This window comes from Acanthisitta chloris, unplaced genomic scaffold (genome assembly GCF_000695815.1).
Source record: "Acanthisitta chloris isolate BGI_N310 unplaced genomic scaffold, ASM69581v1 scaffold9716, whole genome shotgun sequence".
NCBI classification, from domain to species: Eukaryota; Metazoa; Chordata; class Aves; order Passeriformes; family Acanthisittidae; genus Acanthisitta; species Acanthisitta chloris.
In genome coordinates, this window is record NW_008679728.1 from 14,612 (window position 1) to 41,100 (window position 26,489).

General features: G+C 44.0%; 1 protein-coding gene across 2 annotated transcripts; it reads right to left on the minus strand.

Moving 5' to 3' along the window:
* MYL1 (myosin, light chain 1, alkali; skeletal, fast) lies at nucleotides 1-26,157 on the minus strand. Of its 2 annotated transcripts, XM_009077416.1 has the most exons (8): nucleotides 26,148-26,157; nucleotides 18,791-19,062; nucleotides 7,488-7,515; nucleotides 4,231-4,374; nucleotides 2,334-2,507; nucleotides 1,729-1,806; nucleotides 1,171-1,216; nucleotides 1-322 (listed from the first exon to the last, which is right to left on the minus strand). In XM_009077416.1, the coding sequence occupies exons 2-7, from the start codon at nucleotides 18,905-18,907 to the stop codon at nucleotides 1,188-1,190; spliced, it is 570 nt and encodes a 189-aa protein (XP_009075664.1). In that variant the 5' UTR covers nucleotides 18,908-19,062; nucleotides 26,148-26,157; the 3' UTR covers nucleotides 1-322; nucleotides 1,171-1,187. The 2 variants fall into 2 exon arrangements, with proteins under 2 accessions (XP_009075664.1, XP_009075665.1); XM_009077417.1 differs by lacking the exons at nucleotides 1-322; nucleotides 7,488-7,515; nucleotides 18,791-19,062; nucleotides 26,148-26,157 and adding exons at nucleotides 7,765-7,789; nucleotides 8,539-8,588 and having other exon boundaries at nucleotides 1,172-1,216.
* Between the last annotated feature and the right edge of the window lie 332 nt (nucleotides 26,158-26,489).

The window sequence follows — 26,489 nt, forward strand, 5'->3', positions numbered from 1 at the left end:
TGACCACAGGGATTTACTGATGTTTTATTTTTCCAAGAAATTACATTGTTTCAATGCAAATAACATGGAAAGAGATGGTTGGGATGGATTGAACCTGGATGGTGGCAGTTTATTCCATCTCATTTGCTTTGGTGAAATCTCAGGTTTTTTACATGAAAGTGTGGTGACCCAGAGATGATACCCATGGATGTGCTGGTAAAAAGTGGTAGGGTTGGAGGCACATAATCCAGTCCTATGCAGTTTCCATGTCGATGGTGACAGACTGAGCAAGAATTTCAGGCAGATCTCGTGTGCCATCTGGTCTTTCTGAATTTGACTTGTTCTAGGAAGGAATGGGAGAGTTGGATTTGCAGTCAATGCTGGCTGAAGAACCACCTGCAAAATGACAAACTGAGCCCTTGATTTCTACTTCAAGATGTTAATTTCCTATGCCAGTTGGGAATGTGTATTTCCTGGGATAGAATAGCTGATGGTTCAGGTAAGTCCACACACCTGCAATGGTTTGTCTTTGTATTTTAAAAACAGCTGCTAAGTTTTTTTACTTTGGACAAAATAGCAGCATATAAAGGTTGTTTTCGTTGGTTTGGTTTTTTCCCCTACTTGCAGGAGAACTGCTAAATAGTTGGGTGCTTTTGAAGCTTTCTTTTGACTATTGACCAAACCTGTCACGATACTCTTATTTCAGGTGATTATTTTGTTTGAAGAGCTGTCCTCAGTAGTTCACACTAGTATTCAGGACACTGTCTTAACAGAAACCTACAAATTACTAGGTGTTGCTTTGACTGCCTCTTTTTAAAAACAAAATTTCAATTGTGCTTGTAGGATAAATGTCTCAGGCTGTCAGTTTGCTTAGCTTTAACTCTGATTTTGCACGGCAACAGACATTTAGGGTGATATTTATGACTGAGCATTTCCATGCTCAAGATTCAACTGAGCATTTCTTTTCAGTCTGTCTATGTTTGAAAAATCCACTGAACACCGTTTCCAGTGAGTTCATAGGACTTAGAACAAGAGCCAGGAGTCTGTGCTCTGTTCTTGGACAACAGTCTCATTTTGTCTATTGGGCAGACAGTGTCACCTTGGTTTCATAACCTGTGTCAGCCATGGGCACATAGCAGGCTTTAAGTATTGCAAACAGACAAGATTAAGTGTGCAAAGAGAAGAACATACCATCTGGAGAAGTCCACTTAGACAGACAGGATGTGCTTTACAAATGCTGTGGAAAAATACAGATGTGCTAGTTAGAAAGAGCAGCAAATGTTACCTTGGGAAACACCCTTAAAAATAAGAACTGTTCATGAGCTGATGGCATGAAAAAAACATGTTACTTATCAGATTTGAGTCAACAGTGATAGAGATTTCTAAATGTTTAATGTTGTACAATCAAGTTCTCTTCTTGCTTAAGTGTGGTAAGACTAATTTTATGACCAACAGAGCAGTAGGTCTAAGCCTTAGCTATAGGATTGATTGCAATTGCTGCAACTGCCCTACTGGAAGCCAGAGGCTAGAGATCTGGTGTTGGCCAAAACAGCCTCCTCTGCTATGGCCAAACCGAGTCTTTTGCATGGTGTGACTGCAGAGTTACCATGGTCAGTTTCCTTTTCCTTTGGACCTAACCTAGCTGGAGCTTTGTCTGACTGATTTGCCTGAGAAGCTAAAAGCTAACTGCAATGAAACTGAGAGAGAGGAGAAATGTAGGATAGGAGGACGCTGAACTCTTGCACCTACCTTCATAGTTGATGCAGCCATTCGAGTCTTCCTGACCTTTCATGAGTTCGTCTACTTCCTCTTCTGTCATCTTCTCGCCTGAGAGTGGGGAGAGCTTGGTTAATTCTTCACAGACACACAACTGAGGCTGAACCCTACAGCTTTTCCAAAGGCATTTCATGTTTTCCGAGTTAGTAACAAAAAGACCTATATATGACATGAGCTTTATTCATTTTAGCTTTCTTTAGAAGCTCTGCACATGCATATAGACACAGGGATTCTAGTTATTCCTACAGAGTAAAGAAATCATGCAGCGAATCCTCTGCCTTTGTCCATGTGTGTGATGTCACTGAGGTGTGCAGACTTTTCTCTCTATTTGTCAAATAACAGGCACTCCCTAATATCTAGTCTAAATTTACAAGTCATGAACTAAGACTTTTCCTTTGGTCTTTAGTAGAAAACACAAAGTTTTGTTTGCTTTCTTTGTGAATTCCTAGTTAGGGAACCAAGAGTCTTGTCTGGCTTTGTAGCCTCTGACCTCTCCAAACTGGTTGGAATATATTTCCTCCCTCTCTCATGCCTTCAAACAGCAGCAGTTTTCACTTGCAGAGTTGCTAATCCCTTACCTAGAGTTGCCAGCACATGACGGAGCTCAGCACCCATGACTGTGCCGTTGCCTTCCTTGTCAAAGACACGCAGACCTTCAACGAAGTCTTCAAAGGTGCCCTGTTCCTTGTTGTTAGCAGCTGCTTGCAACATGGGCAGGAACTCTTCAAAAGTAATCTTCTTGGCATTCATCTCTGGAAAGGAAGCACCAGTTGCTGTATGCTAGGCACTAGTATGTGTGTTGTTTGGGGTTATCTGCCCTGAAAAGTGGGAGAGCCTCCACCACCCCATTTGCACACCTCTTTCTAGCTTTTAGTCTTTGGCTCAAGATTTGACAGTTTTTGAAGAATCTGGATTCTCTCTTATCTTAGGAGTTAGTTTTCACATCCGTCTGATTTTTCACATCCTTGCTCCAGCCCTCTTCTCACATAACTTTATATGCTTGAGTGCATGCTGTGTTATACTTTCAGAAATGAAACTTGCTGTATGAGTTGAACTTTGAAAGGATTTGGGGAGTGGGGAAACAACAGAATACAGTCAAACAGAAATCTTGAGCCCCAACAGTGGGAAAGGTAACCAGAGTGAGATATTGCAGCTTAGACAGTCCTCGAGATTGCTGACATGTCACAGACCTCTTCAGGGTCTCTTTGATGTAGTGGCAGAGCCTAAGAATAAGCCAATTAAAAATAGGAAAGTCCAGAGGCAGTGATGTCCAAATTTACTATTGCCATGTTCAGTGTGGAGGTTTAAGGACTCACATGCTTAGTGCATCTAACCCCTTTGCTTTCATGAGCCAGAAATTGTACTCCTCAGCGAGGACTTCCCCAAATGTGGTTGGTTTTGGGTTGGGTTTTTTTCTTGACTAAGGCTACAAAATAAAATGATTTTCTTTTCCTGGGCCTTTTCAAAAAGCAGCCTTCATCTGGGCAGCAATAATAGATGGAAACATAGAATCACAGTATTTTAGGGGTTGGAATGGACCTGACAGGTCATCTAGTCACAACCCCCTGCCATGGGCAGAGACATCGCCCACTAGACCAGGATGCTAAAAGCCTCATCTGACCTGGCTTTGAATGCCTCCAGGGTTATAACATGACAGAGATTTTTCAATATACAGTTGTTACAGCTGTGTAATAAAATAGTTTCTATATCAAAACCACTGTCAGTTGTTGCTGGAGTCACTGAATGTCCTGGTGTGGTTTCACCTCTGTGTTAGTCCTCAGTGCTTCCTGCTGGTGCTAATGCTTTCTGAATTGTTCCTCAGAGCTGCCTGTACCAGGCCTGAGGGTTTGAATGTAATTAAGCCCCCCTTAATATGGTTCTGTATGACTGAAATCAGGGATCACCTTCTTCTAGGCCCTTGTTAGAAGGAGATGACTACAGCATTCATCACTTCTTTTTCCCTCTAAGAGGCGAAAAAAGGAAATGGAAAATGGCTGCTATAATAATTGGCCAATGTGCCCAGGTTTGTAGCTTTGAGGAGACCACTCCAGTCAGCATAAATATACAGGTGGGTTTCCAGTTCCAGGGCATGTGAAGGCTTATGCAGAAGATCCTGCACTGGAAGGACCTGCAGAGCTGAGTATCAGCTGTTAGAAATGGGCTTACATCTCCCACTTACAGCCAGGTTTGGGGCACAACAGACTGTGAGCAACAAGTATGTGCTACACCTACACCAAGTTGACAACAAAATCATCCCTACAGAGAACCCTCCATGTCCTAAAGAGAAGGTTTTCCTCCTGTATTCCCTATCAGCATCATCTTCTTCCAAAGAAACTGGAGAAATTTGATGTATTGTTGCAGAGTCTCCCTCGCTCCCCATCAGAGCAAAACTCCTTTCTGCTGTCGCTCTTGCTGTTGCCTAATTGCAGTTCCCCAGCCTCAAGAAGGGCCTGTGAGAGTCTGTAGGGCACTTACCCTCTTTGCTGGGGTTGCCCAGGATCTTGTTGACCTCAGCATTTGTAGGGTTCTGCCCCAGCGCCCGGATGATATCACCAACCTGGCTCAGGGTGATCTTGGCATCACCAGTCCTGTCAAAGAGGAGGAAAGCCTCCTTGAAGTCTGTAAGGGAAGACCAACAGTTAAATTGAGCCAGGCAGCTCCCTATTGACAAAGATGTGAGCCTGCTGTCTCCTGGCACTGTTCCACCGACTCTGGGGGAGTCAGCCAGGGAAATCTTTGGCCCACAATCCCAAGAAAAACTCCTCCCCTCTGACATTTCAGTTTCACTATTTTTAAACTTTTATATCTACCTTTCATAGCTTTCATGGCCATCAACAGCTTTGTGATTGACCCTGTAGATGTTTCAAGGGCAGGGAAAGATTAGCTCTCTACCAACATTGTCATTCAAGAACAAGTTTCTTTACATGATGTAGCAGCTGAAGGTAAGAATGTTGTTATCCACACCACCTTATCTCACCAGAGGACTCTGCATGTTCATCTGCCTGCTTCAGTGAGTTCTGCCAGCACTCCCAGCATCTCAGCTATACAGTGCTAAGAGGGAACTTGAAGATGGATTTCAAATGCTCCTACTTTTGTTTTCTCTTAAAGTTGCCTTGCAGTGAGATTTCTACCCACGTTTGTTCCCTCTCGTCTCTGCTTTTTGTGGTCTGTCCTCACTTCTTACAGATGGATATATCCAGCTTTTCCAGTGGTAGCACTCATGTGGTGCCTTATTCTCATGCACTTTGAGGCTTTGCTTCTTTCAGTGCTGGAAGTGACCAATGTTCACTTATTTCCCCTTGCTGCTGGCCAAGGCTTTGGGATACAGGCATTTCTCCTGCAAAAATCAGCACAGGCTGTTGCCTTCATCACATTGCAGGCCTTCATCTTCTGTTGCAAAGTTCCATGTCAGTCATCTTGCTATATATTTTTACTTTTTTAGAGTATTTGTTACAATTAATAAAGAATTGTGGCTTTACAGAAAAAGGAGGGGGCAAAGCTTCACTGTCTAGCTAAAAAGCCATCTTCAAACCTCAAATGTCATGAGCATCTTGGGCTGTGTGGTTGATCTCTTCTGCACTGCATTGTCTGATAATGCTGTGGTTAGCTCCAAGCAAACCAAGTAAAATGTTTTCCCCTTGGCCATGATGCACATCCAGCAGCTAGACAGGCTTTGTGTCTCACAGCCTGTGCAGTGTTCTTAGTGTCTTGGGGCAGATTTGGGAGTAATAAACCTCATTTCAGATCATGCCTTCATTCATCTCGTGCTGAGGACATGTGATGCAAAGGTATTTATGGTTTTCCTTTAGTCTTTCATGTATTGCCTTAGTGGAGGAGTTGCTGGCACCCAGTTAAAGTGCTGACACACAGTGTCAGCCTTCTGGGCTGTAATCTAATACATCTGAAACTAATCCTCTTACTGTCTGATGCGGGAGACCTATAACCCTTTGCTGCTAACCCTCTCTCCTTACAGCTTTTATTGCAGGGTTTGAAATCAAGGGCTTCTGGACTTGTACAGAGCTTCCCCTTACAATATACCACCTCGGTATCAGTTCCTGCTCTAGCAGCTGAGATCGATAGGGCTGTAGTGATTTATACCATATGATCTGATCCTTCATCTGCTGCATTAATGACATGTAGCCAGAGCAAGGTATAAAACAATGCCAGTGTGCTATTAGCAAAGCATCAGGAGGGTTGCTCCATTCTGTACATCCCACAAAGTTTTATATTCACTATGTTTTGGACACAGCTCCCCAGCTTGCAGAAAAGGCCTGATTTATTTCTGTCTCTCAGGCATGCATCTTACTGCAATATATCTTTGCTGTGGAGGTTTTATTTTTAATTTTTCTTTTTTAATAGCTAGTCCTAGTTTATACCTCTGCTGGAATAAGCACATTTAAAGTCCAACTCTGAGAGTGGTACTACCCAGCTGCTGGTGCATCAGTTGGTGTGGATGGAAATAGTTACTGAGGTTGGGCCATTTCTGTTCCTGGGAAATTCACCCTCTCTCACGTAGCTGCTAATTGCTCTGCTGCTTGGCTCAGTCATTGCACCATTTACAGCAGCTGGATGATCTGAAATATGTAGGGAAGCTGAAAGAAGTATTTTCACTTTGTTATACATGCCAGGAGCTTTGAATTGACAGCATTTTTCTATGAGCCTTCCCAATCCTTCTGTAAAAGTGAGGAAGAGTCCAAATAACTTTTTTGGTTTTGTTTTGTGACCAGAAATGTTTGGACTGCAGGAGGAGAAATATTTCCAGTCTTACTCACTGCACTGTACATCTCTTTATAGCTTTGATGGTTAGACACAGAGCAGGCTCATTTGCAGGAAGTTTAGGGCTCTCTCAAGGCCTGTTTCTAGCTGTTCCACTACCTCTGAATTTCTAGAAAAGCCTTGTATCTTCCTTTCTAAATACTTGTTCAGTCTACTATATGTGCTATTGGATTTTTGACATTTTTAAATGTTATTTAATGTAGCCCAAATGCATCTCTTAATTAAAACACTCCAACTTAGATTTCCAGAGCTTCGATGGGGACTTTTGTTCATGTCAGAGTTTTTGATTTCTAGCAGACTGAAAAAAGAATCTGAAGTTGCTTTGTTGCTTATGAATCAGAGAATACAGCAAGATGCTCAAGAATTGCAGCATATCCAAACTATTGTGTTTACAAGCAGCAGTTTACACAAGTCACTTATTTGTTGACTATTTCCATGCTTCATGAATGTATTTACAGTAAAGCAGCCTTTGCTCCTCCCCTTCCACAACACCTCCTGGCAAAAGTGACATGTAGGCCTCTTGCATCTTCTGTTCATGTAAGATTGCAAAGTCACTGCAGCTGAGTTAAACCCACTCCCTCCTCTTGATGTCCTTCACCTGCCTGTTTCCCCTGTGACTTTCAAATGCAAGACTTGTTTTCAGCATCCTTGTGAACAGCCAGAACAGGAGAACAACTGAAAAGTGTTCAGCAGTCAGAGCCAGTGTGTTTCCTCTTCATACCATGGGATAAACTTCTCAGCTTGGGCAGCAAGAAAGCGCCCAGATAAACTACAGGAAAATCTACAGTCACAGTTTGGTTCAGCCTAAGTCAGCACTGGTGCTCTCAAGTAAAGAGTGTGGTGATTTATACCAGCTGAAGTCCTAGCTCATGGTTTCATAAAGGTTAATTTCTGAGCCTGTAGCTCCTCTTTGAACCCATGTATGTGTAAAACACATCTGCTCTCTTGTAACTTACCATCCTGCTGCTCCTTGGAGAACTCGATCTGTTGGAAGGAAATCAATCACAAAAAATAGCTTAGGAAGGGGGGGCTGGGGGACAACCTGTTTGTTTTCTAAAGCATCCAGCTCAATCCATGAGTCATCTTCCAAAACAGCAAAAATGTGGTCTGTCAGATGTGCAGAAGTAATGCAGATAGCAAAAGAGCTGTTAAGGCTAGTGAATATTTATCATTTGGTAGCCATTATGTTCCCCCTCCTGCCCCCAGTTAAAGTTTAACTTTGATTTCACTTACCATTAATTTCATCAGCAGAGAAGGACTGCAGGTGGGAGGAAACAGAGAGAGAAAAAAGAGAACTAGTACTGCTGAAAATGCACTGAGAGAAAGCAAACAGCACAAAGTACCTGAGCACTCTCACTTCTGTCTTGCCTGATGTAATTAGGCCACAGCAACCTAAACTAGCGACTTCCCTTGGAAAAATGCATCAGCAGGTCTGTTCTTAAAGATTCCATTAAAATCCGCATCCCAGGGAAAGCCAGAGTTGTGGCAAGAAGTAACAAAAATCTAAAGTCCCTTAAGTAGCACAGAAGTAATTAAAACCATCAGGCCATTTACTGCTTTAGTACAGACCTCTTCTAGTTACATCATTTGAGATAATATTGCTTAACAAGCAGGTTTTTATAATTAACATAGAAATTATACCAATCCCTTAGAGTTCGTGTATCAAATTAGTTTTTGACAGTACATTTTTTCATAAACTAGTAAACTATGGTATTTTCTTATATAATATTTTACTATTTTGCTACTCCAGCTGGTTGCATCTGATCAAAAAGAAAAGTTTAGCAAACTGTAACACTTCTGTTGGAAGCTGCCGGAGCTGCACGTCTACCACTGCCTGATGCGGAGCTTGAGACTCACTGGAAAACCTTCCATGGTCCTTTAGGTTTAAGGAGGAAAACCAAGCAGACCTAAACTGGACTGTCCTTCCCCCCTCCCAAGAACTAACTTGAGCAAGAAGCCCATTTCACTCTGGCTCACTGCTAACCATTAGCTTTCCAGTGCACCCACCATGGTTGAGTTGGAAAAGCAGAGCGGCAGACAGGCAGGAGGGATTAGCGGAGAGGTCTTGAGAGTGGTCCTGCTTTCCTGGCCTTTCTTCCCCTTATTTATCCAGTGGTGCTGACGGCATTGCCTGGATTAGGTGTCAGAAGGAAGAGGTCCCTCCCCTTGGCGAGTTCTTTAGCTTTCTTAGGGCAAAGTGACAGGAGGCTCCATGTCTTGATCGACATCTTATGATGGCTATTTATAGGAGGCTGGAGAGGGGCAGGGAGTGACATGCAGTAAGTTTGATTCATGTCAGCACTTTCCGGGTCTGTACCATTAAGAGGAGATATTCCTTGTCCAGACCTACCAAGACTTCCTTATAGGGAAGGATTCTATTTCCCCAATAAGCTGTAGTGTCAGTGGGAAAGGAGCACTGAGGGTGAGGGATGCCTCGTGTTTGCCCAGCTGGCTGGTTTGACACGTGGCTTGCAGGTTGTGTGTGTGATGCAGCTGGGTGGCCCTCATACCTTTGCTGGGCTTTGCTCAGCCCCTGGTGTGGACAATACAGTGCCCAACATTAGAGGAGTAGAGCTGTTACTTGTCTGCTCAGTATGATCCAGTTGTTGGCACTGAGCAGAAAATTCACCTGTTGACAGAGGTGGTTGTCCAACTCTGAAGCTCTTTCTCTGCACTGATCATGTTTTCTGTATTTTGAACATTTTTGAAGGTGAAAAAATTATCTGTGCATTTTGGAACCAACCGTACTGAGTGGCTGATGTGTAGATGTGCCCTGCAGGGCAGTGGGAAATCTGTGTTCATGGTAGCTCAGGATCTCTAGGACACTCATCCTCTAGGGCTGGGGTTAGGCAGGGCACTAGTGTGCCAGGTTTAGAGCTTGCTGGTATGGGGAGAGAAAGTGGTGCTGAGGTGTTTGTGATGCAAGGAAGAAGTGGTGATAGAAGCTCAGGCCCCCAAAAAGCTTTGTAAACTGGAAAGATGGCTGTTCGTGGTGGGGAAAAGGGGTAATTGATTTTTGGGTCGCAGGGTAATCATGGTGGGCCTACAAGTGGGGCGTTCCTAGGTAGGACACGGGAGGTAGAGGTTGCAGTTTATTCAGTAGCAAAGATCTAGTCCCACCATGTAGCATCTCCCAATCCCCCAAGTGAAATCCCCATATAGATGCTGTGAGACATTGTAAAAGGATTAACAAACTTTGCTCCAAACTTCTTACTTTCCCTGTTGCCTCAGCTGGGTCAAAAGTGTCACAGAGCCAGGGTGGGAATGGTTGTATGCCTGCAACAGACTCCCTGCTGTGGACTCAGATCCCCTCTTTAATTTCTATTGATTGCCTCTGTTGAGCCGTTGCTGCTCCTGTTTTTCTAATGACAAGATGTGATTAGTGAGGAGAACTTTCTCCTGTAGCTTGCCTAGTTACCCTGAAGAGAAGCATAAACCTTTGTGAATGTCTCTTTTGAGCCCTCTATTGAGGGCTCTGAAAGAAAGAATCCAATCCAAGCAGTCTTAACTTGACTGTTGTTTTTAAACTGAACAATCAAAATACTTGGTTGTATTTGAGACATTAACCTCCTATTTCCTATTCTAAAAAATCTAAAGACACAACTGCAAAGAACTATCTAAGCTTGCCATTTTAGCTGGAAAACACTGTTCAAACAGATTATTTGAATTCTTTTAGAAATATCTGGAAAATACACTGAGTATGAAAAATGCCCCACTGCCAATCCTTCACTTTGGGGTTGGTTGTTTTGCTATTTGCAATCTATTGCCCTGTGGGCATGGGGATGTGTTCATGATCAGGCTACATAGAAAGAGGGTTAATGCTCTTGCCTAAATAGGCTAACATGGGTTTAGCACAGTGCAGAGCTGCTAATTAACACAGGCTGGGGCTGGGACTTGGGCAGGGAGAAAGCTAATACAGATCTTGGCCATCAGCCCCAATGCATTAATAGAGGAGCTTTCTAAAGACTTTGGCAGAGCTGAAATGTTGCCTGGGTCAATGCAGTGTGTTGCCTTTTGTGGAACTTTCCTTCTGCCCTCAGCCTCTTGTTCTCCAGTGCCGGCAACTGGGAAATGTTACCCTGAAAACAGAATTTAAGTCTGGATTTTTTTAAGGATTAATTTTCTTGAACAGACAAGTTTTATGTTTGGTTACAACAAAGCTCATCCAAAAAGATGCCAAACAGAAAGTAATTTGAATGCATTTGTCTTGGGCATAGAAGACTGGTACGTGGGTTAGTTGTCTGGCTTGAATGGGCTATAAAATACGTATAAAGTGAGAAGGTTCTACATATAAGCTGATTATCTTTTGGCCATGTGAGACTTCAGAATTTAGATGAAGAAATACTAGTGTACCACATCAACCCTTCACTTCAGTATTGATCCTTGAATAAAACCTCACTAGACAGTTTTACTGGGGAGGAATGTTCTAGCACAGGCATGTTGCATTCACTCGAGTTAGGAATAACCCTGCCCTAAACCAATAGGTCTGTTTTGGGGTTAAAGTGTACCTGATTTAAGTAAGAGCACATACAAAGAGCCTGGATAGAAGATATTTCAAATACTCCTTCAAAGAAACTAAAGGTAAGAGTTCTGATTCTGTAAGGAGCTTTCAGAAACTTCAAAAGGTAGAAAGAAGTGTTCCGCAGTGATCTGTTTTGTTCTGATCCTGGCAGTGTTCTCCTCATTGTCAGAGGACACAGTGAGTTTCAGGGCTTTAGGGAATTCAGTTTAAGAAAAAATGAATGTCCCCCCAGCAAAAATATTGAAAGGTTCAAGGAACGGCAACACATGGGGAAACACATGGATGTCTCTAACTTCACTTTGCCCTTATTTATGGGCAGGGTTGTTATCCAGAAGGTTATCTGTGCAAAGAGAAAGGTGGTGTGTTTTGACTTAGTTTTGTTTGTAAGATTAAGGCTGAAGTGTCTCTGCTTGGTTTGTAACCACCTTCTAGGAATTCTGTTGCTAGATAGAGGCTTTTTGAACAAGTCTCAGTTATACAAGGTGAGGTGGATAGAGTCGTGTTGTATGCAGCTCTTTGTCACCAGCTAAGTGGAGACCCAATCCACAACAATCTTTATTTCCAAATGATTAACAAAATTCCTGATTTCCCACAAGTCACTGGTTCCTGGGCCTTAGGGCCCCAACCTTTGCAGTGTAGTGCTGTGCTCACCTCTTTTGGCTGGTGGCACTGGGACTGAGCACAGCTGTGCTGAGTGACAGTTGCCTTGTGCTCACTTTCAAGGTCTGGACAGCCCTGGGAAAAGATGCTGCTGGGAGTTAAAGCCTTCAGCTGCTTCATCTGCTTGTTACCTTTTGGATGAATTACAGAGCAGTGAATCATCTTAGCAGTTTATTAGAGAGTCACCAGATATTTCAAGGTGCTGTCTCTGTAGGAGAGACTAAGAACATATCATATGTCTTGGAAAATCAGAGAGGAGAAAATTAGAGAGTCCCCTAGGACACTCATTGTATATTTAGCCTTCTTTGCAGGACTAGAGGTGGGGTTTTTTATTATTATTGGATGAAGATAAGCTAGGATTGTGCCTACAACAGTTCATATGATATCTGCTCACCGTTAATGCCTGCTCCTTGATTAATACAGCTGCACATCACCAAGTGCAGCATCACACAGCTTCCAAACCCCTATGAAAAGCAGGCTGTCATTCTCTTGTTCCTGTTCCATAGCTTGTGTGATAGATACCACAGGCTTCAGGAGGCTGCTTCTCATTTAAGTAAGAATCAACAGCCTGATGGATTGAGCCTCACGTCTCAGAGAAATATTAGAAGCAGAAGAGCTCTTGACAAAGTGAGGTCTTTTTTGAGAACAGAGCTGCCTGGAAATGCAATTTGAAGAAGAAATAAAAACAACCACCATACAGGAGAGAAAATTTGTGTGTGAGATACTGTGAGGTTTGGAAGAATATTTCCAAAACATCTTTTGATTGTAATGGACTTAACTGCATATTAATTTGAATTTTTTTCTAAGCATTTTGTGTAACTTTCAGTTGGTTTATTTTTAAAGCTTGTAACTTCGCAGTAGCTTTAGAGCTGTGCAAAACCTTTTGGATGAGCCTTGCCAGGTAATTAATGTGCCATTCTGAAAAGTCTGGGTGTGGTGTGCTCTAGGTACACTTTGGAACACCATGCCCTTTGGAACAGATTTCATCAGTTTCATGGGGGGAAGTGTGGTCAGTTGTGCCATTTGTAAACATATCCCGTTTCTAACTCCCTTTAGCTGTGCGTGAATGTGTGTAATCGGGAGGGCACGCAGGATGTGAGGCCCTGGAGCGCTGCTCTAGGAGGGATTTGTTGTTTTCACCTGCCTCCCAGTGGCTGTGTTAGAGTATTAACGTTATTTAAACTATCGCTGCTTGACATTTAAGTGCTATGTGGTAAACCAGCCAGTTCAAAGTGCTTTCTGGCAGTGGGTATAAGATGTGATAAAGCCTCAGTGAAGTGAGGGCAAATTTCCAGGTTGGTTGTTTCATATCTCCTTACAGACAGCTTCTTTCTTTACTTGTCATTGGCTAAATTAGTCACCTTCTTCTTGACTTACATAAGATTAACTCAAATATCTTGTTACTATCTGTTACAATTTCTCTGTGCTCTAAGAGGGTTTAAAACAGTATTTTAGAAATATTGTGGGGTGGTTGTGATGGGAGAACTGCCAGTAACCCTCAAAGTTACCCTGCGAGCTCTTAAAATGTTACACTGTGTGTAATTTGCTTTAAATCCCACTGTTTCTACCAAAGTTTGCCATGCCCAGACCCTCCACGGGCTATAGATATCTGTTCTAAAATGCTGCCAAAGCTGTGAATCACTAAGAATGGATCTTGTTTAAAAAAAACCCAAATCATTTTCCAACTAATTTTTCACGTTAGCGGACATGAACTAAGATATATGTACTAAGATACATGTATTAAGATATACTTTTGAGGGGCTCCTTGCTTAGAAGCACTTTAGGAAGAAAAGGAGGCAAAGTTCTTCTGAAAATTTTGTAAAGAAAACTAAGCAGTGGCTTTTCTGTTGGTTGTTTTCAACAGTGTCCCCAAGGTATGTCTTGGTGTGTAGTTGAGTCTGTTGTCCAAGTTGCCTACCCTGGAACATGCTTATGCCATGCCATGTGTTGCCTGTCCAGCGATTGTCAGCAACGTGCCTGCCATTCGTGGTGAGGTTCACAGGGGCAGGGGCTGCTCTGGGCTGGGTCCTGAATGGTGCTGTGGCTCAGTGGTCAAAGCAGTAGCAGGAGACTGGTCTGGATGGCATCAGATAGGCACCTTTGCATCTCTTAAGGCTAAATCATAACGGTGTTTGTTCCATTCCCACCTCTAGGGGCACTTGAGATTGGTGACCTTGTCCAACAGCCCTAGGGAATCTTTCTGGAGTCATAGGTAGAGCTAGATCAGACATAATTTGAAGGCCTGAGCCAAAAGTTTCAAGTAAAATCCTGCCTGTTCCTAAGAAAGCCCTTGGAGCTATGAGCAAAACTACTGTTAACATTTCTGCTCTCACTCCACAGCTTCATGTGGAGTTTGTCTGCAGCATAACAACTCTCCGAGTGCTTCAGCTGACATTTGCAGTCCTGCTCCTCCTCCAGCCCAGGAGCTTTCTGTCAGTGCATTTTAGTGAGTTTCTCTCTCTCTGGTTATATCCAATGCAATGTCTGTTCAGAGATGACCTACTTGAGTAGTGAATGTAATAAGAATTAAGGACACTTGGAGAAACACTTTTTACTGCCTTAAGAGCTCTGTATTTAAAAATAAACATTCACAGACTTGCTTCCATGCAACAGGTTTCATCATGCATCACACAGTTACACAAGACCTTAGCAGGTCTTTACTAGTTGATAGCTGTTAGTTATTATTTCCCCTGAACATGCAGGTGGCTTATCTGCAGTTGAGTGTGGCATCATTTGTGTCCTGGGATTTGAGGCTTGAAAATAGCAGCATGGGAAGCCTTGTGTACCAATGAACCTCACTTACACCATGGATACATGCAAGAATCCTCCCTCAAACAGAGAGGATACTCAGGTGTATTCTGGAAGTAAAGGGCCTGATGTGACACTAGATCAGGGTACTACAACATGTTCAGACCACATGTTTAGGCACAGCAGAAGCCTATGAAGCACTGCACTAAGCATCTCCAGCACCTGGAGCCCAAAACATCACAATTGATGGCTGTGAGCCTGGGCTTGGTCCAAGGACTGGTGTGTGATGGGAAGGGCCTATAGATTTCAACACGCTTTTTCTGTTAGTGATAAGGACTGAGTTACACTGATTTGTGCAATAGGAAGTTTGTCCATTTCCCACTGCCTCAGTTGCAAAAATGAGACAGAATCACAAAATGGTTTGTGTTGGAAGCGACCTTAGAAATCATCTAGTTCCAGTCCCCTGCCATAGCAGAGACACCTTCCACTAGACCAGGTTGCTCCAAGCCCCATCCAGCCTGGACTTGAACACTGCCAAGAATGGGGCAGCTACAGCCTCTCTGGGCAACCTGTGCCATTGCCATCTGCATCATATTGTCTCATCCCAGTTGTTGCAAACATAGATCCATCAGAGTCCTATTGTTCAACTCAACATTTCTTCTCACTCAGGCTTATGTGGGAGGAGATTGACAAAACAGATAAACTGCTCTTCTGGGAATGCACTGGGCCACAGTTTTAACTGCATAATTCTTAGAGATCTAAGAAAATGACCCATATGGTCATTTTGCTTTCAATCATGGTTGGTTCTCAGTGGTGTCTCTCAGCTGCATCCATCACCCTGTTCTCTTCTCAGTTATTGTTTAATCTTTCACCTTTGTGCACATGCAAATCTGGGTCATGTTAGTCATAAGGAAAACTGGAAATATAAATTTGGTCTGGAAATATAAATCTGGTCTGGAAAGGCTTGTTGTTTCCAGAGTAGAGTGCAAGGGGTCTTCATAATTCCATTTAAAAACAATTTTTTCCTCCCTGCCTTGACTCTCTTCCTGTGGCTGTTGTACTGCAACCTAAGGTTAGCTGTGAAAGGGCTGAGTTTAGAGATCTGAGCCTTTAGCAGTTATATATTCCTGTTACACAGTTTTATAGTCAATAGATGGTGCTCAAAAATAGAGAATCTCATACCAGCTGCTATTAGCACTAGCAAATCACCAAATATTTGCTCTACTTGTGTTAAAGTGGGGTACATAGAACAGAAGAAGGTGAAAGTCCTGTCACAGCTTCTGATGGTGACAGACAATTTTGGGGTGCCTGCATTTGCAAGAACCCAGCTTGAGACCTCTTAAGGAAGGGGGAAAAAACCAACCAAAATTTCAAAGTGTGCACCCCAAAGGGGTCAAAAAATTCCCTGAAGATGGGCCAAGCAGACTGTCTGAGTGGAGAGGTACCATCAAAAAGAATCACTACTCGTGTTTGTAAACCACCTTCTTGTTTCTTTTTGAGACTATTATGATCTCTGATGCCAACCTAAAATGAAGTGCACTGCCAAACATGGCTTGTTTGACTACGGTCAGCCCACGTTAGGCAGCTGTACCCTTACCCACTCCAGCTGTAACAGTTAGAGGGGCTTGGATGTCTCTTTATAAAAGCTAAAATAGCCTTTCTGTGTGTTTAATTGCTGTGTGGCTCCCCAAATCCTCATGGCACCACAGCCTAGCATTCCCAGTCACCTCTCATGAGTAGGAAGCTCTGGCATGGCTGCTGATTCCCTGAGGAGTGGAGAGGAGCCCACCTGATGCCCTTGTTCAAAGTGCTTAAGTTTCAGTGTCCATGTCTGGTAAATCAGTGCCCCAGGCCAGGATTGTTCACTGAGCCCCAGTCAAAAGCTTAGTTTTATGTACTCCCTTGCTCCAAAGATTTGCTGGAAATGGTGCTGTACCTCTTCCCATACTGAGACTTTGGTGATTGAATGCAAGGATTCAGGATTAAGGGGTTGGTTTAACACTTAGACAACTTTTTGATTCCTGACTCTGCCATGCAAATGCTTCAAAGAAATTGTTTCCTTTCACTGCCTAAGCCCTCAGAGGATAAAAGGCATAACCCAAAGTGTCTGGTTGGGACCTTGGGAGGTTGTCCAGGCAGGTTAAAAGGCACCATGGTTGTTCTTGGTGCCTTCTCAAAATGCCCAGCACTGCACCACAGTCTGCCTTGGCATTTGACCCCAGGTGAGAGGGTGCGATCGGGGAAAAGGGGGTACATGTGCCACCCTCAGAGGCAGTGTGGTCTTCTCCATCACTTGTGGCCACAGCTGTGTGGCTGGGGAGTCTTCCTGCTGTGGGAACCACTGAGGCACCCTGCTCCTTGCCTGGTAAAGGTATGATGAAGAGCAGAGCAGGTCCTTGTAGAAATATACATGCTAGTGCCAAGCATGAGGGCAGGGGGCTGTGCCACCACAGGTAATCCTGTAACCTCCACCACACTGCTCACACCTTCACTTGTTGGCACATGGGAATGGTCATGCTGATGTGCTGCTGTTACTGTTAAAATAATAGTTTTGTCTTTCTAACTCAGGTCTCTCCCCTGCACTTCCAGAAGAAAATGTTTTGTCTGATACTATCTTTCAAAAGAAAGAATTTAGGGAAACTATCTTCTTTTACCAGTCTGAGTATGGCAAAACCTGGAGAGTTCTCTCTGCTACCAGTACATGTTTCCTGCTGTTATAGAGAGCTGTTTGGGTAGAGGAGTAAACTGCAGAGATGACTCAGACTGCCATTTTTTAGCTAGTAATATACTATGCAGCCTATTTATGTAAAGATAGATTAGCCTGGTTCACTGGAGTCGAAAATTCTATTTTCTCCTGATAAGCTGGACATAGAAAGCTATCAAATCATATTAAATTATTTAGCAGAAAATCTAGCTGGTGTTCCCCTTCATCCTGGAGACAAGTGCAGTGTGAGGCCTGATCTCATTTCAGAGAACATTCTCAAAAACAGTGGGTTTTCCTTGTAGCCTTTACCATGATCGCTCTAAGAATTTCAAAATGTCCTTCTTTTTCCACTCTCACTCTCATTTTGTTTTGCCAATGGATTCAGCTTCCATCTTGTGAGAAGCTACAAACTATTTCAGAAGAATACTGACTAGTGATTGGGAAAATTAAAGCAAACTTGGGGAAATTTCACTAAATAGGTCATGATCTTGGGGCTATCTGTATTAAGATACCTGAAAGAGAATTCATTGTGAGATGAAAATGAGAAGGTCCTTTTAGGAGCCTTTGTACTCCTTCTTTTCTCCATAATAGGCACGATTCCTTATGTAGAATTTAGCAAATTTGTCCTGAGACCAATCAGCTTGTCAGATAGGTGGGGAATAACTATTTATAGTCCTACCCAGAGAAACTCTTCTGTCTCTTCATCTCTTTAACCATTTAACCTCCCTCTCCTCTTTCCTAAGTAAAGAATGTCCCGAAATGGAGAAGCTTTCTTCAAAGGTTCAGGGGAACAGTCAGTGATGTGGGCTGGCATGCAAAGTCTGAAGGCATTGTGAGAACAAATGGCAGTGCAGTCAGAGGAAAATCTCCAAAAGACTCTTCCTCTTTGTTGCTTTCAATTTGCAACAAGCTACAAATTGTGAACGAGCATGTAAAGGTGAGAGGATATTGCTTGAAATGCTTCCGTCCACAGCTTTGGGGCTCATGGTCTCTATCAAAGTTTGTTGCAGAGTGCAAATGAAAAGAAAATAGGTGAAACTGCCCAATCCCTCCATTTCAATCTATTTTGTTTCTTCTTTCAAAGTCATACTGATCTCAAAGCACATGATCAAAGGGTCATCAGGTGATTCAAGAATTTGGAAAGGAATTTGAGGGTAAACTGTGAAGTCAAGTTTGGTTTTAGTACAGTGCTATGGGGAAACACTGCATTTCAAGTGTCAGTAACCCCTTTCCTGTCCTCATGCACCTACTTTGGGGTTTTGGAAGAGTTTTTTGTTGTGTTTTTTTTTTTTTTTTTAATTTAGCTTTACCAAGCAGATCAGACTGATCCTGATGTGGTAAAAAGTTCTGAGGTCCACACTCCAACATTTGACATTACCAGGCTTCATTGCTGTGTTAAACATGCGCCATGCCTCACACCCCTACTGCTACTAAAACAGCCAAAAACTCAGGTAGGTCAACAAATCCATGGGCTGAGGTTACTCATTCATTTCACTGCAGTCCCCAAGCCAGAACCCAACACACACAAGGCTCCAGTGCAGCTCTCAGCTCTGCTACCTCCCCTTGGGGAGAGCTTTGTGTCCGCGAGCAGCACATGTTCATCCATTCGATGAACCATGTCATACCTTGATGCTCTTGAGATCGATTGCAGGTTCTTTGGGTTTGGCTGGTGCAGGTGCTGGTGCTGGTGCAGGTGCTGGTGCGGCTGCTGCTGGTTTCTTTACGTCCTTCTTTGGTGCCATTTTGTGTTGCTTAAACTGGAAAGTAAAGGTGCCCTAAAAACCCCAAAACTTAAAACAAAAACAAAAAACTCCCTTAGAAGCGATTCCTGGGTGAGGAGAAGTGGTCAGAATGAGCTACAGCCTGTGCCCTGGAGGTGGACCCGAGGTGCTAAACTCTGTAAGAGCATATATATATTTCACTTAGTGCCTCATACAGTCCTGACACATGCAGCTGGATTGGACAGCTTGATAATCAAGGGGGATGTCATTCCAGCTCGAGCTATAAATGGAATATAAGAGTTCAGGGCTTCATAAGATCAAGCGACTTTGGTGGCTTTTTTTTTTCTTTATAAACCCCAACCACCTCCCCTGTCCTTTTTTTTTTTTTCAGGCATGCAAAGGAGAGGGAAATATGACAAGCCCAGTTTTGGATCTGCCATTGACATTCAGGCATGGATTGAACAATCCTTTCTCTCATCAGAATTTCAGTGCTTCTTAAGCAATAAATCTTCTTTCTTTCCTTCCCTCCCCTTTTCCCCCATGCATGTGTAGCACTCCAGGAGGATTTGGTTTCAAGTAGGAATTTTGACTTTCATGGCTGGGAAGATCATCATCTTCCAACCTCATTTGCCTCTCTCCCCATAGCCCCTCACTCCTCCTCTGCTTCCTTCTTTTACAAGGAAGTGTTGATCAAGCAAAGGCTCTGAGTGTTTAAAAATAAAGCAGACAAATATGGAAAACACTGCGGTACCTTCAGCCAAGGCATCTCTCCCTGACGTGACCCTGAGTGTCTTTCAGCTGTTCTTACTATTCCTTTCCAGCATGTTAAGACTGTGTTTAAAATTGAAAATTGCTTCCTTTAATCTTTTTCTTTGATCTTCTTTTTCCTCTGGTAGGGATAAGCTGCGCCCTAATAGAATGGAGATCAGCTGGATGTTATGGCTTCCCACACAAAAGGCTTCCTTTTGTAATGCATTTGTCATTGGAAAGTAGCCATCAGATGAAGGAGGCACTTCTGTTTTCACCTCGTTTGCTGCCCATCCTGTGTCTCTTGTTTATCTTTCCACCCCTCAGTCTCCTGATGGACCTCCCTGCCCCCCATGCTCTCCAGGAGACACAACTTTCAGAAGATGTCTTTTCTCTTTTCAGTAGACCTTTTTCAAGCACAGCAAAACAGCTTCTAACTCTTTCAAACCTGATAGTTTCCCCTGGTCCATACGACTGAGATTTTCTGCAGAAAAATCCAGGAGTGCTGATTGTTCTTCCCTTGTCCAGCAATCCCTCTCTCATTTACTCTCCAGACTCCTGAAGTTCTGTGCTAGTAAGTGCAAGGGTTTCGATGGGGGCCCATATTTCTGTCTCATGGACTGTACTATGGAGGAATATAGAGCCTGAAGTCCTGGACAGAAAATTGGCATCCAAAGTCTGTTAGGGTATCTGAGCACTTGCATTTTAGAGTAGTGTATTTTAAAAAAGGTAAACTTACCCAAAAAATGCATGCTGCAAAAGGGAGGAGAGTGGTTAAAGGTGTATTTTCATGTAAGTACACCTATGCTCAGAGCTCTTCTTTGCTACAGCTCATGACCTTGAGCAAGACACTTCGAGGAAGTTGAATCATCCCCTTTTCACTCAATAGACCTGTAATGATGGATGTAATTTGAAGCCTTGAATCAGTCTCTGCTGTAGGGAATAAAGACCAGGAGAAATTTTATTTCCTATTTCTCTGCCTGAGCTCTGCTGGCTGCTTCCAAGGTGCTTTATGGAGGGATCCCTGCTCTGCTAGTCTGTCTGGGAGGATGAGAGCATGGACTCCCTTGCACTGCTGCAGGTCAACAGGAGCCTGTGGGATGCCATCCCTGAGGGGCCTGATGGGGACATGTCTGGTGATGCTGAGGTTTTACATTGCGCAAACCAAACTGCAGCAAAACTCACCACTGGAAATGGATTCTGGAGGTGTAACTTGGGTAGAAACAGTCTAAAACAATTTTTATACATCACTACACCTATGAGAACTTTAAGTGACTACAAGAAAGAACCAGTAATGATCTAATAATTTCTACAGTCACTTGAGATTTGCAATGGAATAAGCTTGAAAGCCACCATCAAACATATTTTTAAGAGGAAGACAGGCCTTCAGGAATGAAGGATGAACTTGGTGCTGTCTCTGCATGATGTGGCCCATCTAAGAATTCAGATGTGTCTGGGTGTGCTTCATTCTGCCAGAAAGGGAAGTTTTGTGAGGTGCTGACCTAAAATAATTGTATATTGATCAGATGAGAAGATAAACAGGTGTGGAGGAGGAGGAGGTTAGTGGGTCCTTAATTCAGTTGCTTTTTTAAGGATTTGGAACCAGTCAATTTTTTGGTCCTGGAACAGGACACTGTGGGTTTGTCTGCCTGGGAAGCTTGGATGTGTCCCAAGGCATCTCTGAGAGTGCATCGGGTCTGTCCCTAGGGAGCAAAGCTGTTCCAGGTAATGCAGAGATGATGTGTCCCTGTGGCATGAAGCTGTGGCAGGGGAGGTTTAGACTGGCTATTAGGAAAAGGTTCTTAACCCAGAGGGTGTTTGGGCACTGAAACAGCTCCCAGGGAAGTGGTCACAGCCCCAAGCCTGACAGAGTTCCGGATGCATTTAGTCTCAGGCACATGGATTCTGGGGCTGTTCTGTGCAGGGCCAAGAGTTGGACTTTGATGGTCCTTGTGGAGCCCTTCCAACACAAGATATTCTATGATTTTATGATCTTGTCTGGGTGCTGCCATTGGCAGGTCTCTGGTGGTGCCATACCATCTTGCCCTGGACTGCAGAGCTGGTTCCAGGGGCTGCAGCAGGAAGATTTCGCTTCCACTTTTAGCAGCCGCTTCATGCAAGGAGGAATCCTAGAGCAGATCCCAGGCTCTCCCTCGTGCATGCTGGGACTTGCTGAAATCCACTTCTAATGGAAAGTGGCAGCAGCTGGGGATGAGAATTCACTGGCATCTGCCTCACTGTGTGCACTGCTCCTGGGCAGTGCACGGATGCTTCTCTCCTGCAGGAGAATTCACGTGGAGGGGATGCATAATGAACAGTAATAGAGTTTCAGATTTCCTGAGGCCCTGGAAAATCCAGTAGTGAGAAAGCTGTTGGTTGGACACCATGCTCTATTAGCCCTGCTGCTCACTGACACTGGGGGCAGCTTGCTTGGGGCTTGTCTGTTTTTTACTGGTTTAATCAATGAGGATGTGGTTCTGGCCAATGCAAAACTTCTATGTATTTGGGCTGGATTTAGTGGAACTAACATAAAGGAAGTGTGTTTTTCATCCAGATCACTGACATGATTCATTCAGATACTTCTGAATTGGAATATATTCCTTTTTTCAGGCTAAAATCACCGTAAGGTGTTATCAATTGCAGCAGGTCAGAAGGAGAAGTCTGCTGCTACCAGGGTAAGTTTGCTCAGAAGAACTGAGGCCAGTGGTCTCCTTTTGGGTGCTTCACTCTGCTCGAGATAGCCTGGACAGCCAGAGGGGTAGTTTAGAAGGCCACAGAGGAGGATGTATCTTTTGGGAAAGATCATGCTAACTTATATGCTACTTTATATGGAAGTTTAGTGCATCTCTGTTTCAGTGCTTGCTTCAAACATGATTCCTTGCTTTGTTTTGTGGAATTGTAGGTGAGTTCATGACAGGATGCCAGATCAAGCACCAGGAGAAGTGTTGGTCACTCAGAAGGCTCTGGTGGGAGTTTGCTTTCAGGCAAGGTGTGAGAGTATAGACTTTTTACAAACACTTAAGCACAGTCAGCATATTCCAGTCTCTTCCTGGAGCCTTTCTCCTGTCCCATGCACATGTATCTGCTATCATTTCAGCTTCTGTGTTTTCTCTTTACTGTGATCAACTCCTGTCTGACACCTGTTGCTGTTAAGTATTTGCTGTGCTCCTCTTCTGAAGGGTGGGTGGCTGCAATGTCAGCAGCAAAAGTTGCAAGTGTAGAGGTACCGTTTGGCAAGCAGTGAGCTTTGAGGAAGATTGCGGTGCCCTGGAGCTGTCCCCTGCTACACCCACCCACTTTGTTCAGCCCATAAGTGGGAAGGGATCCTGTTTTCCAAACTGAACACAGGGATGTTCATGAAGAAGCATTTTGAACACAAAGTTCAGTGAAATTAAAAGTGAATGCATGGAAATGATGTTTTTTCCAACACCAGTTGGATTGTGCACCCTGTTGCTGGAGTGGTCTTTGAGGTCAGGAACTAACAAGATCCAGGAAGGAATACTGAGGCAGTTATCAGGAATATATAACTTACTATAGTTCATAACAGACTTGGAAGGAATATACAATCCATTTTACTGTGTTTCAGCAGTTCTTGAACTGATAGAGACTGGGTGTGTATTTCCACACCAAGACGTTGCAGAGATTCTTGTGCTCTTAAACGTGATTTTGGCCATAAAAGAGAGACAAATTACTTGTTTGGTTTTATTCTTGCATGTTTCACCACAGGCCTAGAGTAACAAGCCAGGGATCCACTGCCAGCAAACTTTCACAACCCCAGCTTCAGCTGTAATGCTGTGTGCAACAGGGTGTCTAATTAATCTGCTAATGACTTGGCTTTGTCAGTGCTCACAACATGCAAGGCATTTTCAACACAGGAAAGCAAAGCCATTTGCCATCCAAGATGCTCACAGCTGCAGGACACCCCGACGTGCTGCAGAAGTTTATGTAGAAGAGAGACAAGCCCAATAAACAGCCAGGTCAGCATGTTTTTAGGGGTCTTGGTGTGAGGGGGGTGCCCTGTCCTCAGGAAGGTGGTCTGGCAGCAGGGCACAGTGTGGGGGGAGACCTGCAGGTGACTGTGCAGGGGTGTTACCAGGAGACAGTCAGGAGTGGCACCATGGGATCTGCAGGTGGTGGGAAATAGGGCAGTGATGGATGAACACTGGAGACAGCTTTATATAATGGCACAAAGGTTGGATTACATGCACAAACGAGGGGCTCTGTTGGCTCAGGGGAGGAGATGGGTGTGTTTTGGAGGGACGATTTGCCTCTTGGCTCTTTCAAGTGCTGCGTAAGGCGTTGGTAGCCTGAATGCAGCCAGAGGCACGTAGCAGTCTCAGGGCAGTGTGGGCTGAAGTCAAACCTTGCTGAAGGAGCAGGCAGAGGAATGAGTATCTAAAGAAGAGGAGAGAAGGCACCAACTGGTGCACCACATATAGCCTACGGCTGACTTAGCACTTGTGCCCTCCTGCTCAAGGTTTTCTAATTCCGTCCCAGACGATGTCAGTGCTGCCCAGCAACTGGTGGCGGCACATACAAGGCATTCCTTGGAGAGCCAGTGATCATCTCTGTCACCCCCTGCCTCCCCTCGAGGAGGGCTGACTGCGGCGGGAGCAGCTTCCTGAAGGTGTGCCTGCTTCTCAGCCTTCCTGGATAATTTGGGGGCTGCCTTCAGCTCAGGTCCAGACAGCTCACCTTCCCAATGCCATCGTTCCCTGAGGAAGAAAGTGTTACTCAAGTGCTCTTTGCAGTTTGCTTTCCACTGTCCTGTAAAGTGTTCAGTCATTTTCTTGGCACCTCAGTTTCCTCGGCATGAGCACCACTTTATAGATCACTGAGCAACCAGGCTCTGAAATGCGAGTGCCTGGCTAAATGTGACAACAGTATGCATGAGCAGGGCTGTGGTTGAGGCAGAACGTGTGTGGAATCCCACCAGGCAGGACTGTGTACCAAGGAAAGCACTAGCTGGCTGGGGTACTATGGAGTTTTAAACGTAAACATTAGGCTCTGGATAAGATGTTAAACTCTGCACACTCTCCCACACTACATAGGATAAACCCCCCTTGACGCTGCTTTGGGAAACTGTGATTCCTGTCTCTTCAGGGCCCTACAGCCTGTGCATGAGCTGCAGAAATTCCCTGCCTTTCCCTTCCTCCCTTTACCCTGGAGCATCCAGCAGTGAAGTTATATTACTGCCCATTTAAAATGAACTGTGTCTTTCTTGGGTCTCATTTTAATCTACTAGAAGATGAAGTGACTTAGACTTGGAAAGGGCATTAAAGGATAGCTCAGTATATGGCTGAGTCCTGCACTGCCTGGAAGGTTTCATTGTGACTTATGGGGCATCAGCCTCAGTTCTTTCACTTTTTTTTCCTCCATCTCACTTCTGACATGAAGTGCTCCAGGCTGTGAGTCAGCCCAGGATCTCAAGGCCAAACTGGCTTAATATGATGTGGTTTAAGTTTTGCTGATTTCTCTTAGGGATCATTGTGACACTTAGTGTCATGGTCTAGTAACCATGGTAGGGTTGGACTTGATGATCTTTGAGGTCTTTTCCAACCCAGTTGATTCTATGATTCTATGATCATCTGAGCTTGAAATCTCTCAAAACTCAAAGGTCATATCTGTTGTTAGGAAATCTGGTGCTGCCACAGTCCAGACCTCTTTTTGTCTCTTCAGCCATCAGTGAAGATTTCTCGATGACCGGAGGTATGGATAGCTTTCAAGGCCTGGAGCTTGAGGACGTGAGCACCGCTCTCTGAGATCAGATGTTCTCTCTCCTTGTCACTGAAATCCTGTCTCTGCCAAGCATGCAGTCTGCATTTGCTTTAGTATTGCTAAATGCCCAGACACTCCAAAACGTGTTTGATACACCAGAACACACTGTTTTCTAATTGCATGCATGATTCTTGCTGTTGTGTTAGAATGTAAGTGGTATGTGGCTAAGTCACATGCAAACCTCGAGCCAACCCAGCAAGAAGGAAGCTGTAAGAACTAAAATTTTCCAGCTGTCTCCATGCCTAACAGTAAGTACTTTGAATTTATGGAACCTATGTAGGTTTCAGATAATACTTGTGCATTTTGAATCACATCTATGAAGATGATGTTCTTTGGGGAGAGAGAGCTATAACTACACTATCGTATGATAATCACATTATACATGTCTCAGAAAACTGTTTTAAGAATGTAAGTAGCATTGTCAAGGCTTATTAAGCCCTGACAGAGATCCACACGAATATCTAGAATATAATCTGTGCAGTGGTTGTCTCAGAGGACAAAAATGAACATAAAGCATTTGATGAGCTCCTTGTTCACAGGAATCAATATGATAATGTTTCTGAGCATCCTGTCTAAAAAGTGTCTGTATGCAGGGAACTGACATGGAAAGACAGAGCTTGACATTTTGGGTGGGAAGTTTGGGGGTTTGAGGCTCTTGTGTCTGGTGGCAGTGTTTCCTGTGGCACACCAGCTGTAATGGATGCTGTGCCTTTTGGTCCAGCCATCCCAGCTCAACGCCACCTGTGGACTTGCATTCTCCCATAGCATTAAGAGGTCCTTTCTGGTGACAACGTGTCCCCTTACCCTAGCAGGATTTTCATTCCCAGTGCCCAGCCCATGGCTAGAGAGGTGTCCTCCACCCAGCAGGCAAAGGAGGCTGCAGGCAGGGCTTGGCAGGGCTTCCTTGCTCTTCTCCAGACAGTCAGGGGTAAAGAGTCTCCTTTCAGAAATGTTAAGATGATGATGTGGGTCCCTTAATGCTTTTAGTGGGAGAGGGGAGACTCAGTAACCAGTGATGCTGCAGTCCAAGTGGACAGAGCACACAGTGAGCTGCCAGTTGCTTCTTACAGGAGTTAGG